The sequence below is a fragment of the Anoplopoma fimbria genome, chromosome 13, assembly GCF_027596085.1.
Source record: "Anoplopoma fimbria isolate UVic2021 breed Golden Eagle Sablefish chromosome 13, Afim_UVic_2022, whole genome shotgun sequence".
Lineage (NCBI taxonomy): Eukaryota > Metazoa > Chordata > Actinopteri > Perciformes > Anoplopomatidae > Anoplopoma > Anoplopoma fimbria.
Genome location: NC_072461.1, coordinates 16,869,102 through 16,886,234, shown reverse-complemented (window position 1 = coordinate 16,886,234; position 17,133 = coordinate 16,869,102). Strand labels below are relative to the sequence as shown.

The window sequence follows — 17,133 nt, the reverse complement described above, 5'->3', positions numbered from 1 at the left end:
TCGCTTATGGCTTTTCGTGTGTGTGTGTGTGTGTGTGTGTGTGTGTGTGTGTGTGTGTGTGTGTGTGATGGATGGGGGAAAGAGGAGGTGTGTCTGATGCTGCGCTTGTGCGCGTGCCTCTGGAGGCGTGGTTGTGCGTGTTTTTTTATGAGGAGGGTTGGAGGAGGAGGAGGAGGAGGAGGATGCCGGGGAGGGTGATCAGTCTCGGAACAGCAATGCGGTCTCTCCGTTCATCTCGGAACATGGAGCCCGGAGGACTACTGCATGGGCATTCCCGGGGGAACTGTTTGTTTGTTTGTTTGTTTGTTTGTTTGTTTGTTTGTTTGTTTGTTTGTTTGTTTGTTTGTTTGGTTGTTTGTTTGGTTGTTTGTTTGTTTGGTCCTCGGGCAGTGTAAGGTGCTTTGCAATCAGCCGAGGCAAAGCGATTCTGACATTTACATTTATAGAAAGTTTGCAGACAGACTAAAAAAGCTGCGTGCAAAATTAGGCCTCTCCTACACTTGACAGGTCACTTCTGATCTTCCTCCTACACTATTGCTCATGCATTATACATGGTGATGAGAAAAATCTGTCTTGTGCCAGTATACTCTAATTTAGTTGCCCTGATGGGAGATACATGTTTCATGTAAGGCTGCAGATTGTTTTCATTATCCGTCGTACACCACTTATTTTCACAAGTAATAGATAAGCCTTTGTGGTCTATAAAACGTCAGAAAATTGCAATAGGCCATTATAATTTCCCATAGGTCAAGATGACATAATAAAATATGCCCGCCTTGTTTTATTCGACCAACAGCCCAAAACACAAAGACATCCACATAACTATTTATCATGTATGACACAGAAAAGTTTAAAATTGGTGCCCTAGTTTGTAGCCCTGTTTTGAGTTGCACATTGAGTCTGGAGAACAGCTCCTTGTACATGCACTCAGATTGGCACCTGAAAATGTCCTCTTGTAAATCTTCCTTGACACAAAAGGATTTTGATACAACACATCATCTTTGTTGTTTGCAATCTTTCAAGATTCAAACTCAGTTACATTATGCCTATCTTAGCTTGCCCTGTGCCACACACATCTGCCCCACAGTCTCACCTCTCCACAGCCTTGTGCATTGTCTGGATTGATGATGGGGACAGCTGGCTGTGAGCCCCAGCCGGGAGCATGTGACTGCCGCTGGAAAACTGCTTACTGAAGCACTCCCACAGAAGATACAAATCACTACAGACAAACTGTGCTGATGGGGCAACGATATTTAGCTTTCACAGTGCTCTTTTTATTAGCACGTCTTTACACTACTTGCGCACAGTAGATGATCACTAGGTTTTTTTATCTACACTTTTCCTGCATGCACCCTGGTTACAAAACACCACAGCTAACCGAGACTCCATCTGTGATAGACCACGTGTATGAGATGTGATTCAGAATGACAGTACAGTGGATCTCACATTGTGCGGCTTCCAACATCCCTGAGAGTGGGATCTATCTGAGCATGTGTGACTCACCCTCTCTCCAACACAGTGCATTGGCATCAGTTTGTGTCAGCTGTTGGTTAGCAGGCATAAGTGTCTGTCAGCTGGCTGCTAGCAGGTGTCTTAGGCACCTTGTAGGCTCCGTGGAGAGGAAATCAATGGCCCTCTGTTGATTAGAGCGCCCTCTGACAGAGATCAATCAAGTTTATACCACCGCAAAGTAAAAACATTAAAGCAGAACCAGTCTTCACTACGGCTCCACTGCTCCGACAAGCTTTCATGCTGCTCTGACATATCAGCCATAATGAGCCATAAGGACGAATCTGGACATTCTGCTTTGTTGTCGCTCCGCGCTCATGCTGACACAGTAAACAACCTTCAGTTCTCCAGTTGCCTCCAATTAACTCTATATAAGATTAAGCTCTACAAACTTTCTTTTTTGATTTCTGTGTTACCATTCGAGGGAATTACATAAGAGATGCAGGGATGCGCATCCAGCCAAACCCCACTGCTTACAAAGTCCAGCCCAAAATAGCCAGTATGGCAGGCTAATACAAAGCAACTATCAGCTTGGGTTATTGTGGACTGTAATGACATGTTAGAGGAAACAAGGAAAACACATTTGACAGCAATGTTAAGGCAAACACATTTTAGCTGGACCGTTTCACAAGGAATGCCCAGTGCAGCTAGGAATGTTGTCTGCAGTCCCTGCAGTCGTTAATATTTCACACAGCCAGAATTAGACCTCTTAGATAGACATATGTCTGAATGAGGGTGGTTCCTTCAGATCTTACGGTACCTTAACATGCCCTGTATAAAATATTAAGATGCTCTGATTCAGTGGATTCAGAGATGCAGCAGCTGAGAATTTGAAGACTCAGTGGGAGATGCACCCAGTCTTCCCTTAATCCCAAATGAACCCTGATTAAATTCTCAACAAATTAAACCACTCAATCCTCTCTTGATTTACAGTTGTGACAGTCCATATACAGCACATGCCACTCAGACCACTCGTTTCTGTGAGGATTTAGATGCAGCCAGAGAAGTATTTGAATGCTCCACGTTGGCATAGCTCTGATTCCTGGTGGATCAGACTAGATTATATTCATCACATTTTAAGGCCTTTCCAGGGAGCACTTGAGTTAGAGACACTCTCTCTAACGTGCTCAAGTAGCTGATACGGCATGTTGTAAAGGGTGCAAATGTTTGCAAAAGATCACTGCCTGAAGAAACCATGTCAAAACAGAATGCTCTTGAGACTCAAAGAATAAAAAAAGAATAGAATAACCATTTCAATGTAATTTTCTCACGCTTAATGAGCAAATTATGTTTACTTTGGCTGCACAAAAAAAGAACATTCGAATCCACTGCAAGTCACACTCATAAACAAATTCATGTACAAGCCAAACCATTTGGGAGCGGTATCCATGGTAACCCACACTGAGTAGGAGCAAAAGAGACTGAATTGATTTCAAAGGGAATGAAGTAAAGTGCTGATGGGAGTCTTCCATGGAGACCATAAAAATTTCGTCACTAGGATGAGATGAAGGGAGCCGAAAAGTGATTTAAAACCTTCAACAATCTGCAAATGCACCGCAGGAGGGATGGAACGGTGCAGTTTCAAAACAATGCACGTTCGGTGGAAACATACAGTGTCGATATCTCTGCTGGCCTAGATTATCTCCAACTGAGATTGACAATTTAAAGTTAGCATAAGGTGTACCATAAGGAGGCCCCCTGTGGCAGCCCCACGGTAAAAAATAAGACAGGAAGAAAGACTTGTGTGGGTAGATCCTCCTCCCAGTACATGTAGGTCAAAGTAAGAATAGTGTAGATATTATTCACAGCTGCACTGAGCAAACACAAACTCTTCTGTCCTGATCTCTGGAGTCACAGTAAGACATCCCATGGTGAGTCTTAATTAAATCTTTACTACACACTCCTCTCTCATCCTTCATCATCTGCCATTTTGGCTAAGGAATCACTCAGTCATGTGTGCGATTTTATTAAAGAGGAAACGCATTAAAAACGAAGGGACGGGCCTCTCTGCGGGTGCAGTTTCTTTCCAAGGCCTCCTGATGGTGTGAATTATTTGTGGCTGTGCATTGTCACAATGATATTGTTATGTAATGACATGGCAGCAGAATGCGGTAATATTACATTTGGAGAGTTTCATCAGATTTTCAAACTGCAATTGAGGTCAGCAGGAGGTTTTATAATGCAGGGCTGTCATTAAGGTCCCGCTATTCAAGACTGGACAGACAACAAATCTTTTGTGCCACGGTTAGGAAGAATCAATGAGGTCCTTCTAAATATGGATATCGCTCGCTCTCCATCCCACAGCAGCACAATGCAAAGCAGTACTGAGTTGCACTAATTGTGCAAAGCTGCAGGCCATGTATAATAGCTGTAACAGTCACTGTTTCCCATTCAATGAATACCATCTAATTTCTGAATAAAACAACTGAATTGTGGACTGACATTAGCATTTCTTTTTCCTCCATAAAAGAATGACTCAGAAACCTTGTTTACAATTATTCTGTTCAAGTATTTGAAATGAATGAAACAAATGTGACATGTACCCGGGGCCTGGAATCTTGCCCATTCAAATCCTGCGTAGTTTGCACATCTCATCAAATTACATTTGCAAATCGGTTTTGACACTTAATGTATGTAATTACGCATTCCGGTTGCAATTTGCAGCCATCCAGATGCACCTGTGCTCGCAGCTTTCTCCGGGCTGGTTAAATGGGTCAGCTCTGGAAATATCCTGGCTCAGAGAAGAAGTCGTGAGAGCCCCTCCCGTAACAGAACAAGACTATTGCTGGCAATACCCTTGAATCCTTTGTTTGTGACCTGCAAAGTCATAGAAGTCTTATTAGAATGATTACACCTCAAGTGCATGACTGAAGTGGGAGAAAATCACAATTTCAGTTTTTTTGTTGTGAATGGATGGCGTAGTTCTGCCAGACAGTGATAACAGCCTGCTCTCCTCTTTTAATATATTAAAGTCACACATTTGCTAGTGAAAGATCAAAATGTGAAGTGGTATGTGTAAATGATGCTGACTTTTAAGACGTCAAAAAAAGTAGAATGTAATTAACCTCCAGAACATGTTTAACATGAAGTTACGTCATCCTGATCAGATGAGCATCTGAACTGCTAACAAAACCTAGATTTGTAAGGAGAGAATGGTAAGGCCCACTGAGCAGCTAGATAAGAAGTGCAAGAGGGCCGACAGCTTTGAAAACCACACGGACCTTTTGTGAGCGAGCTGCCATATAACATCCTGCCCGCAAAATTGGATTTTGCACTCCAGACACTTTTGTCTATAATGAAAACTTTCAAGGGAAAAATAAATTGATCCATTTGGTGATTAAAATTGAGCTCTCTCCCTCAGTGCATGAAACCAGCCAGCCCAAATATTTTGACACGGCAAGTGATTTTAAAGTTGGATAAGGGAAAGTAAAATATAATTTGAATGTATTTGTTACAGCTGTAGATGCCGTCATTAATTTGTACAATGAAACACAGGCATTCTTTTGACTAGAGGATGCATAATACTATTGCCGTTTTGCAGCTGCAGCTGCTGCATTCAAAAGTCCAAAAGACATTGGAACATAATAAATTCGTTTTTCCTCAAACACTATAAATTAGGCCATTATTCTAAAGAGAAAGGGTAGGCTAAACTATTATGAGTAGTATTGAGGGAGCCAGTTGTTCATATGTGCCCGATTAGTTTGGTTTAATAGGATTACTCACACATTGGTATTTGTGTTTTCTGTGTGATTATGACTCAAAATCATGGAATTGAAATGCATGTCTCAGTAGACATAATGAAAACAAGACCTATTTGCCGTTTATAACACAGTAGAAGACAATAATCCAATAAAAATCTCGTAATAATACCAACATAATAATGGTTAAATCGCTGAATAGTCAGTGAAATACAAACATCTCATTTCTAAAAATAAAATAAGAATCCTAACTGTAGTAGAGAAGATGTTTTTACCTTGTTGTTTGAGAGAGATGCTCTTACAGTTTTTAATATCTAACTCATGTTCCTATCAAATATGATTTTACATATTGTAAGTCATAAAGCATTTTCCAAATGAATGTAATGTATTTTAATGAATAGTTCTGATCACACAGACATAAAAGGGTTATTACTCCATTGTAAAATGAATTACATAACCTGTTTAATCTCGTCCAGAATTGAAGGCTGTGGTAGTCAGACTGCAGCCCCACACCACCTTGTGGTCACATTAGTACGACCGCTATTACAACAAATGTGCAAAACACTGTTCAGCTGAGCAAAGTGTGCCCAGTTTACAGTTTTCAGCGTGCACTTCAAGCATCTTTTATTTGTTTTAAAGTTTACAAGATTTAGAGAGGTTTTCAGCTCCTTCCTGACCTCAAATTTTAGATTTTTCTAAATACTTGCATACTACCATACAATACAAAACACAAGTACATCAAGCACAACTCCTACCTGGATGGTTAATACGGGCAATTCTAAAGCGAAAATTATATTTTCAATTTCTTGATCTGGATGTCATGTTAAGTCATAACTGTTTTATTTTTTATAAATCTTTGTCTTAGGGTGCTTTACAATCTGTACAACATACGGCACCCTGCATTCTTTGACCTTAAACTTGAAAAGAAAAAACGCCACAAAAAATACAAAAAACAACAGAGGATGAATCTCTGCAGGACAGACAGACATGCTTAATGTACAGAAATAATTAAGTGAAACGTACTGTTCCATATTCAGTTAATAACAAATAAAACATTCATTGTTGGTCATAGACTTTATTTGACATGTGCATGTTTTAACAACATACTAATTTTCACATAATATAGCTACATTGCATATAACATCAAATACATTTTTTTGACATTTAATTCAATAACCCACCATGATTTGCATTTTGCAGTATCTCCTTTTTTGATTGACAAAAAACCTCTTTTTGATTCTTGCACTTACATTAATGATGTACATTTTAAAACCTGGCAGGCATCAACTGACAATCAGTTCAACTCAAAATTGTAAAGAATTCATCTTTTCACAATAATAATACAATGCATTTGAAAAACAATCAAACTATCTGTAACAAAGAAAAGAATGTACATTCACAGTCAGATACATCCACCATAAATAATGTAAACTTTTAAAAAGAAAGAACAATCTGTGAATATCAAAAACATAAATACATAAAACTAGTTCTTTGCATCACTGTCACAGCTCATCCTGTTAATCCCAGAAGGTGCCATTACAAATGGCATGTCTTATAATGGCCAACAGGCCTCTGAGCGACAGTTTGACATTTTTTCAAAGTTAACCATCCATGCTAATTGTGATGGCTCATTTTCATAAATTACACACTCAGTGTAACAATTACACAAAGCTGCTCTTACTGATTCTCTTGGCGTTGGGCTCTGCCATGATAAATCAGACAGTCATGCACTGACACTGAGTCACTGTAAAATTTAAAAATGAAGCCCTGAATCACTAATGCATAAACGTACAAGCCCCAGATAGTCCTGCCTCATAGAAAAAAAGAAGCGTGTACAAAATAGTTGAAATTAAAAGCACATAATAAAGAAATAAAAACTTTAGAGACACACATAATATCAAGAAGCACAAATAGCAGCAGGGGATAAAGGTGACAAGCTGCATCACTCAGAGCTCTGTACGACACATCTATTTGGTTTGACCAGTTACAGAACGACATTCACACATTTATGCACCATTGAGCACAAGGGGTCACTGTGGCTACGCAAAACACAGGCAGCATGAAGAATCTTCAGGGGAACCAGGGCTCCTTTTTACTTTTGGCTATTGGGTCTTCTCGAAAAAGCATGATATTGCCATACTACGTTGACATTCGAATGGAAATCGCTCCATCTGGAAGACATGTTAGTGCCTGGAAACAGAGTCGTTTTTCAGTAGTGATCAAAGAAAAGGTTGACAGTGCGAGGGAGGGGTTGTAGAAAGTACTAAATCTACTGCAGGGCTGAGGCCCCCAGTTGACATTCCTACATCTTTACATTATTTCTTTGTTGTAAAGCATCTTCTTATAGGACTATGAATGCATTGAAAACCTGGAGGCATAGATGAAAGCAGAAAGTCTCCTGCATTGTATGATACAGACTCAGGTTTGGAGTTACTTAAGTGCAAAATCACAATGCATCAACGCACTGCTAAACCCTAAAATAAAGCTGACTCAATCCACTAATTTACTGTAAATTAATAGCTGGATTACAGTAAGAAGCTCTTTCATTAAATTGCATTGGAATCAAGGGAATATGAAATGACACTGTCTGTAAATAATCAAATTTTTCACTAACTGTACCTGAACAGATGCAAACCCTGCCTATGCTGTATCCTTCTGTGCCACACCTGTCACACACACAGCAGCAACCCAGAGTACGAACAACGAGTTCTTGCTTTGTCAAGTGGCAGACGAATAAACCTGAAAGTAAAGACTTCATACATCGGTCAGTGTCACTGTATTCAAGTATAATTTTGCAGTATACTCTGTGTGCAAATGCATCTGAAATAATATAAAGATTATTTTTTATTAAAATGCATGCTTTTCCTTCATTATAAGTAAACAAGCACAATAAACTGCAATGGAAGACCCTCACCCACATACAAGTGTCACAATCAATTGGAAATCCCTGAGACAACTCCATTTGATCTGACGTTCTTGTCTGTGTAAGGCATGCTTTCAAGGTGGAGACCTTTCTGGCTTTTGTTCTTGTGCGACAAAAAACGGGAAGAAAAGTGGCAGCAACAACGTACTCACAACACCTACTAGTTTACGTTACTAACTAATTCAACTACATGTGACGACACAGTTACAAGCGCCAATGTCAGGGGTTGGAAAATGCGACCATTGCCTCCTGTTGACATGCAGCCAAGACATCACCATGAGCGGTCAACAGCTCGAACAGATCTAGCATTAACTGGACACTGGACATCCTATGTGTGCAGCTGTGCTGTGTTAGGGACCGTACAAAAATGACTTTGGGGCAGACGGTTCAGAAAAGGGTGTTGTCATTTTTATTTTTGCTGAGGAGAGTGTAGTCTTACTTTTTTGGAGAGCAGGGGAGGGTCTTTTATTGTTTTATATCTTCCCACACATTTCTATACTAGGTTATATTTTATGTTGTTTATGTGTAATGAATTATATAAAAATAGGTAAAATAGTTAGTAAAACAAAAATATGGTTTTCATGTGTGCCATAGAGGTGCATTTTGCCATATGCAGAGGATATAATAACTGTTTTAGCAAGTTCTATATTCAAATATAAAAACTGTTGTAATTCAGTATTTTGTTATGTTAGGCTATATATATAATAAATAATGTATATATATATATATATATATATATATAATTTTGACAGTATTAAAAAACACTGGGGAGGGCCTTGGTTTTTGCTATAAAATAAAATATAAGATTTAGAACTCCACTACTCCCAAATGATTTTTGTACAGTCCCTTAATTTATTCAGTTAGTTAGCAAACCGACCAAAATGCAAAAATAAAGATCACAATGACTTCACGGCACCTACAAACAAGTGGGAGCAGTATTTTTGTTGTTTAGTTTCTTATCTTTGTGTAAGAGTGTTCATGCATATACAGGCTTTGTTCTGGGATTTGTTAGTGTCGAGGCGAGGCAAGGAATGTTTCAGATATCAGCGCCTAAATTAACTGTGTATTCTACTTTTTGTTCATTTTAAAAGGTGTTAACTATTTAGGCAGTGTGTACATTTTCATATCATGGTCAATGTACATGAATTGTATCCTGTTGGTCGTTGTTTGCTGGGGGAATCTGTCCTTCAGTTTGCCTGTCCATCGTTCTGTCAGTAGGAGGAGAGGAGGGGGGCTTGTGCCGTCTCAGTCTGAGAAGAGACTGGCAAAAGATTTGCGTAGATTGCGTATGGTTTCAGCCTTCACCTCATCCTGGCTAAGGCTGGCTCGTGGCGCTGGGGTTTCTGGAATGTTGAAGGTATTGGTAAGAGACTGGGACTTGCTATAAAGAGAGGAAAATGGCAATAGAGGAGAGGAAGAGGCTATTAAAGTCATGCAGCAAACCCATGGAATGAAGAGACATGGAGCGCGGCAAGTCAGAGCGAGAGAGAGGGAGGAGAAAAAAAGCTCAGTAAAAAATGATAAAAGCTTTCTATATGACCATTCAGTATTGCCTTATCATTTCAAGTTAGCTTTGATATGATATAGGGAATGGCTTTTCTGGATGCAAAGAGATGATGATGTTCAAGAGAGCATATTGCAATCTAATATAATTAGAGTTCAATTTAATTTAAGAGTTCAACAAATACAGTGAAATGTAAAGGCACTTGTACAGCTTTGAAAGCATCTATATCAAGATGAGTTATATAATTTGTCAGTAGTAGTAAATGGTAGTAAATTTTTTATTTAAGCTTTATCTAATTTTTTGCAACACACAGTTTTACACATTATTACACATTATTCATAGAGCAATTATTTGCAACAATATCTGAACTATTGTCTATTTTTTATGTTTAATGTAAAGGTCTCAGATTGCTTAGAGTTATCAGTGTTGTCTCAATTTAAATTTTGTGACTAAATGTGAATCTGCATAAAAATTTTAAAATTACTTTCAATGATATGAGAATAATGTTGCAGATTTTAATTGTTAAATCAAGAATTATCTAAATTAAAATGGCAAAATGTTTATTTCTTTAATGAATGAATGCTTCATATAACAGCACATCAACCGAAGAAGTTTTAAATGACTGATTACATTCTTTTTGAATTTGTTAACCTGTGTCCTAGAATATGAATTGTGACAAATGTGATAGATTCATTGTGGTTATGAACAACTGCAAGCCAGCTTCAGCTTGTTTTTGTTTTAATGTATGAAAATCTCAACAGGCAATCTGGAATGTTATGTTTTGTGAAACTGCTCCTGAAGGACTGAAAATGTAAGAATCAATAAATCATGCACATTCAAGCGGATCATTTGTCAAAAAAAGTGCATGAATAGATTTCCCATGTGGCATGCATATCCAAATGCAGGCAAAAAGTAAGACCGATCAGCTGTAAGGTTTACTTTTTAAACAATAAGAGGAAACTGATCCACAATCCTGTATCATATACACTTACTTACTTTAGTTGTGGAGAACCGCCCATAGCCGGGTTGTCCTGACTGGGCTTGTTCGGGGGCTGAGGCTTTTGCTGCAGCGGGGGTCGTCCTCCTGGGCCCCCATGGCCTTGAGCAGCAGGTCGGGGCTGCTGGGTGGTTGGTCCTCCAGGGCGACCTTGCTGGCCGGGAGCCCTCTGTTGCGGCGCCCCCCCCAGGGACTGCTGTCTAGGAGGCTGTGCAGGCCTCTGTTGAGTTTTCTGCTGGGAGACAGACTGCTGCCTCTGAGCTTGGGGTGAACCTCCCTGGCTTCGCTGAGGAGAACCCTGACCAGAAGTAGGTCTCTGGCCTTGAGGGGCTCCCTGACCTGGCGGCCGTGGCTGGGCTGCAGGTGGTTGGTTAGCCTTAGCCTGAGCACTGGGGTCCCCGGTTGCTGGGTTTACAGCAGATTGTTGGACCTGTGCAGGAGGTTGGCCTTGAGGCTGTGGGCGCTGCTGAGATGGGGGACTTTGCTGAGGACCACCTACAGGAGAAAAACAAATCACCTGAAAATACTTTCCTAGTATCCTTGCCTAGCCTTGAAATTAAAAAGGGATGTTTTCTAGACAAAAATAAACTATATCATTTAACTTCCAAGTTCTTACCCTGAGGTGATGGGCGCTGTTGAGCCTGTGGTACTTTGGGCTGTGAGACAGGCTGAGGAGACACTGCTTTCTAAAATACACACAGGGGTTAAAGGACAGAGAGTAAATGTGCATCAATCAAAAAAGATAGAAAATTAGCGAAAGGTAGAAAAACAACTGCTTGGCCCGTTACTATTCTATTTTTTGTCTCTTGATTACCCACAAATATGACATAACTCTCCACTTCTATGCTGATGACACTAAATTCTTTGCACCATTTAAGCCTGATGTCCTTGCAACAGTTTGTTTGATACCTCAGAAAACCTGAAAAAACTATAAGACTGAGTTGTATTACGTACTGGTCCAGGAAGGCATAGACATCTACTTTCAGACATTACCTTAGAATCAGAATGATAAAGAAATATGATATAATATAATGATATTTGTTTATTCTTAAAAACTGAATTCTTCAATATTTGTAACTTGTACAGGGTCTGGACTTTGCTGTCTTTTACAATGGTTCCACCAATGGATGGTTCCACCAATTACCGTGAGTTTGGTCTCCATAAAAACTCATTATCTGTTTCTCATAGTCATAGTCTTTACATGTATGCAGTACAGTGCATTGTACGTATGTTATCTCATAATATTCTAATGTTCTTCGAAACCTTGTGTCTAACTGTGCACGCTAAATAAAAACAGACTTAACTTGACATTTATTATTAATAAAAGTGTGGAAAATAAAGACAGGTAAAAGATTACTGGATCAAAAAAATAGTATATGTGGTTTGAGCACCTGTGCAGGCTGCCCTGCTGTGGAAGAGCTCAAAGTGCGTGGAACAGCCTGGTTCATCTTAGAAATCACCAGCTCTGCAATCTGAACACGATCCTCGTCCTGCTGGTCTCCAATCAGTGGCATCGAACAGTCATCAACCTAAAAATCCATGGATTTAATTGATTTCCCTTATGATCACAGACAAATATTCTGTTGATATGATTAAACTGCCTTTTAGTACCTCTATAATGTAGTCCTTGCCATCTTTACCATGGAGAGCCTCCACAGCACAGATATCCAACCCTCCAAAGATGTCAGCACAAGAGTCCACCCACAATCTGTACCTGCAATAACATGTCGAACAGATCTATTTTAGAACAGTGAGACATTATAGGACTCACAATCTCATCTTCTCTGCATGTATGAGCTCTTACTTGTCTGACATGGCCACCTGCTCAAGCATAGATGAGCCAGTGTTGGTTTTCCAGTTGCCAGAAATTGATGTTCTCCTGTAAATTAGAATTTTAAAATGATTATCCTATTTAAGCAATTTCATTTGTTATAATAATGTACCGGTGTGTTGGCACTTTGGCAGTAATCTGAAACTTACATGTAAGCTTTGTAATGGCTGCCGATCTTCTGGATGCGGACATCATACTTTGCATCAATGAAGGGCTCGGATGTGGCATAAGTCTTGGTCAGTGCCACAACACTGGCAATATCTTGAAAATCATATTGATTGTCGACTTTCACCTAGAGTAGCAAAGGTCAAAATATAAATATACTGGCATATATTGGTCCAAGAAATATTGTGTTTACATTGAATTGATTAAACACTTGAGCACTCCAGTACTACCTTTCCCATTCCTGAGTGAGCATGGCCCATCTTTACCACTACAGGAAAGCAGGGGGAGGTAATCTGTAACAGGAGAATCAGCACATACTCAGATTTATCATAAATTTACTTCATAATACCACTCTAATCCCTAAAACACTATTTTTTTATGCATTTCTGTCAAACAGAAGTCACATACAGCATCCCTCCTATATTTCTGCAGGAGATTCTGATTCCTATTGATGGCTTGAAAGTCAGCCCAGTACTGTCAGCCTGTGACTGCAGGGGTGGAGATGACTGCTCTGCAGCAACAGACTCGGTGGAACTGTAATGTCACTGACTTGGCAGACGAATAATCAAAAACTCTGCCTCTACCAGAAAATGGAAAAAACCAAGACATTGATTGATTGATTGATTGATTGATTGATTGATTGATTGATTGATTGATTGATTGATTGATTGATTGGTCTCAGCTGCTACATGGAATGGAATATTGACATGGAAGTGAATTACCCTCCTAAAATGGGAAATGGGCCGTGCAGAGGGATGATCTGTTTCTGTGTGTGTCTCCTTAAGGCTTCAGCGTTAAGACATACTAATCAGCAAAAGTGTAAAGGGGGAGGAGAGAGAGAGAGAGAAGGAGAGCAGATGGCAAAGAACTCACCATTTCCTTGTGGTTTGGGTAGTAAACCTGCTCTATCAGAGGGAACTCCTCTGAGCCCAGTTGCTTGGAAAGTCTAGACATCTGAGCAAACTGAAATGGCCACAAATGTTTAGGAGAGAGCATTTGTAATTCAAAAGTTTTATATATCTATGCAGATATAATTGTGTAATATGGTTTCAAATTAATTAATAAATAATACTTGCCACCCAGGGTTTGTCACAGAAATTGTAGACAGAGTGCAAAGAGTTAACACTTGGCAGTCCAGCATACTGCAGTCCAATCACTATGTTCCGGTGGTCTCCATTCTTGTCCATGCTGAAGGCATGCTGTCTGATCAGCACAAAGTCTGGCTTAAGGGATCTGGGCGAGAGGACATTAGCAAAATATTAAACTGCATTGCATGACAAACTGAACAGTTATGAGGCACTTCCATTCCTGGTATAGCGGAATTTCAGCACCTTGACCTCGAATTTGCAGCAGCACTTTCAAACTTTCCTAACTAGAAATATTTTGCAGAGTACTTACTTAGTAACCTTATGCCCATTCCTGATTGCATCAATGTCCACATTGTAAGTGCCAGTGGAGTTCACCACCAGGCTAATTTCAGAGAATTCTGCCTAAAAGAAGAAGAAGAAAAAAACACGATCACAGCAGCAGGATAGTGAATGACTTGTCACCTATTCAACATGAGCCTTGTTGAACAGGGTGCAATTATAAGATGGCAGACTTCATATGAGTGTGTTCTACCTGTTAAGAGGCCACAGGGGAAATAATGGAAATGCCAGGGCAACATGAAGTTGAGGGACCAACAGAAAGGTAGGAAAATGCCTCAGGCAGCGGAAAAGATTTACTAACTATTAGGTTGTCCTGGTGGATTACAGCATAAGCAACCACTGACACACACTGTGTTTAATAATAATAATAATAATGTTAATAATAATAATAATAATAATAATAATAATAATAATATATTTTTACAAGGCTATACATTACTATTCACAGATTTACCAAAATTACTAGACCATACAAACAACAAATTTATTTCTATAAGAGACTACAATAAAATCTTTGCTTTACTCACAACTACTTTCTGGAGGCATGTGCGGAACAAACTATATGTTTCTCCTTATCAGATGTCAAGAGAGTCGTGTGGGATGAATAGAGCTGCCCCTTCTGCTAACAATACTCTGGGGCATTCATAATTCTAAGGGCTGTCTATAAACACAATTATAGCTCCCATTGTACTGGATGATGCATCTGTTATTTATTGAAGAAACCACAGATCATTATGTTAGTATCAGGGCCTGTTGTTGATGAGTTCACCTAATATGCAAATATATATCAGAGATATTTACCCAACAAAATGACTCACCAAGGAACTTAGAGGTGTCACTGGCTCAAAAAATAAAGATATAAAACCAAAATAGGATCAAAGGGGAGACAATTATGCACGATATGGGCAGGGCTTTGTAACATTTCTCTAACTGAAGTTTATAGTTTTGTAACGAGGATAGACTGGTTTATCTCAACCCGTCCAGTTATTTTATGTGTTCTCTGTCCTCCTAATAAGTGGTAAAGATGGACACTAACACAGAGTAGGGAAAATAGTAATGTGTAAAACCTACCTGTTCCACCTTGATGTCAAATTCATTATGCACCTTTCTTCCTCTGAAGACCTTTACCCTGCATGTGAAATAAAGATTTGAGTCCAATTGTTATTTGTATTCAGACACAAAACATGAATTTAATTTAGCCAACTCTTCCTGTAATTGACAGCTGACATTTTCTCAAGCATTTGCAGAACATTTCAGAAATTACCAATGAAAGAGTTATGTCAAATACATAAATAAAACTGAATTCAATGGAACAAAATGCTATTTCTCCACATATAAAGTAATCTGTTAGTAGCAGTATGTTGCATACATACTGCTACATACTGTTACTAATTGCTGGCAATTCATCAGGATTAGGCCTGAAGGCCCCACGCAACATAAATGTAAAGCTAAATTAAGATGCCTATGTAACATTACTTTACATACCTGATGCACAAGGAGATAACATGAAATGAATACTGGTCATGCCTTTTACATCCACCCTATGAAGTATAAATAACCACACCTCCTACATGTTGTGAAAGGTTGTGAGAACAGCAGGGCCTCTGTACTGTGGGATGGACTGGTTTTGATGGTGATGGTGATGCACAGATGCACAGATATACATATAGTTAAATTATCACCTAGGGTGTCATTTTGGTGAGTGCAGTGTTTTATCACCTTGGCTGTGTGGGCAAATCTCAAACAAGCATGCATTATGCACACTGTTGAGGAGGCTTGACTAACCTGATGCATGCATTTTTCTTTTGCACCATTTCTTCTTACATCCACTCCACTTGAAAATACCTGCATCATCACTGTGACATTAGCCCACACCCGGTGCATCGGCCCCTAATGTTAAGCATTTAACACATGGTGCCATGGCAAACTGTTGCTCGTTTGCCATGGCACTATCACTACACAAACACATGTGCACGGCGTTGCAGGTTTGAGCCAAGCCCACGGCTGTTACGCGTGATATATCTCACAGCACTGGGTGAATCATATGACCTTCTAGATGCTAGGCCACTGCAACCCACGGTCTGCCACACATTTTTTTTGGTCTAGACGAGGGGGCACCGCGCAGGCAATGCGCACTGCTCTTACCAGTCGGTCTGCTGGTCATCGATAACCAGGAGGATCTTGGCGCTGCTGGAGACTCCTGCCCGGTCAGCTGCCTCAGATAAGGTCGCAGCCGCAGCAGCTGTGGTCTGTTTGACAGCATTTGATATGGAGGAGAAGAAGCCTGAGCCTCCACCTCCAGTTTGCTGCTGCTGCTGCTGCTGCTGCTGCTGCGGCGGCTGCGGCTGCGGCTGCGGCTGGCTGGTGGACTGCCGCCTCTCCGTCGGGCCGGGCGACACTGCGGGGCTTTGCTGCGGCGCGTCGGGGCGTTGGAGATCCGTCATGTAGCCATTGGGCAGGTTGGACATGAAATTGCTGTCCGAGAGGCGTCGACGCAGGTAGTTCATGATGGAGACCTTCTAACGTGATGGAGAGAGAGAGGTGTCCAGATATCCTCCAACTGGATGCGACTTGCAACTTGGTGTTCAGTAAAAAAAAAAAAACGGAATGACTAGGCTACTTTCCCTTATACAGGGGGCGGGGATCAGTGATACCTAAAGAGAAGCAAGTCTTGTGTTATCAATTGGGTGCAGATTTTGAATATCTAATTATAGTCGAAAGGAATCGTGACAGTAAAGCTTGAGGTAAAGCAATCACGCATCCTATTGATAAAAGCTGGGGGAAATAATGCTCCATGCAATTGCTTCAAACGAAATAGATAATATCCACATGTATATGTGTTAGATAGCGTAAATAAACCCCACCTATCAAAGCAACCACTATAACACCGTCATATCAAGGCACGATGAAGCCTACCTACCTTGGAGTGTATCCAACCTGATCCGCCCCAAGGATGAGGTGATGATGCCTAATTATTATCTCTCACAGGAAATCTAAATATAGGTTACTCTCATGTCCTCTGTGCAGTAGGATAAACGGTGCATCGGGCTCGAACCTGTGAAATGAGATCTTACAATCC

The 17,133-nt window shown here is 40.1% G+C and overlaps 1 protein-coding gene across 2 annotated transcripts; it reads right to left on the bottom strand.

The window, feature by feature from the left end:
- Positions 1–8,903: 8,903 nt before the first annotated feature.
- On the bottom strand, positions 8,904–17,094 carry syn1 (synapsin I). Of its 2 annotated transcripts, none has more exons than XM_054610561.1 (13): positions 16,200–17,094; positions 15,126–15,183; positions 14,026–14,117; positions 13,704–13,860; positions 13,501–13,590; positions 12,858–12,920; positions 12,612–12,754; positions 12,436–12,510; positions 12,243–12,345; positions 12,023–12,160; positions 11,248–11,317; positions 10,631–11,126; positions 8,904–9,511 (listed from the first exon to the last, which is right to left on the bottom strand). In XM_054610561.1, the coding sequence occupies exons 1-13, from the start codon at positions 16,559–16,561 to the stop codon at positions 9,376–9,378; spliced, it is 1,983 nt and encodes a 660-aa protein (XP_054466536.1). In that variant the 5' UTR covers positions 16,562–17,094; the 3' UTR covers positions 8,904–9,375. The 2 variants fall into 2 exon arrangements, with proteins under 2 accessions (XP_054466536.1, XP_054466537.1); XM_054610562.1 differs by having other exon boundaries at positions 8,904–9,473.
- Between the last annotated feature and the right edge of the window lie 39 nt (positions 17,095–17,133).

Coding starts and splice junctions, on each gene's coding strand:
- syn1 (XM_054610561.1), bottom strand. CDS start 16,561: ATGAACTACCTGCGTCGACGCCTCTCGGACAGCAATTTCATGTCCAAC. Junction 12,921..13,500: donor ACCCAAACCACAAGGAAATG/GTGAGTTCTTTG, acceptor CTCCTGTTACAG/ATTACCTCCCCCTGCTTTCC. Junction 12,755..12,857: donor CTCACTCAGGAATGGGAAAG/GTAGTACTGGAG, acceptor TTGCTACTCTAG/GTGAAAGTCGACAATCAATA.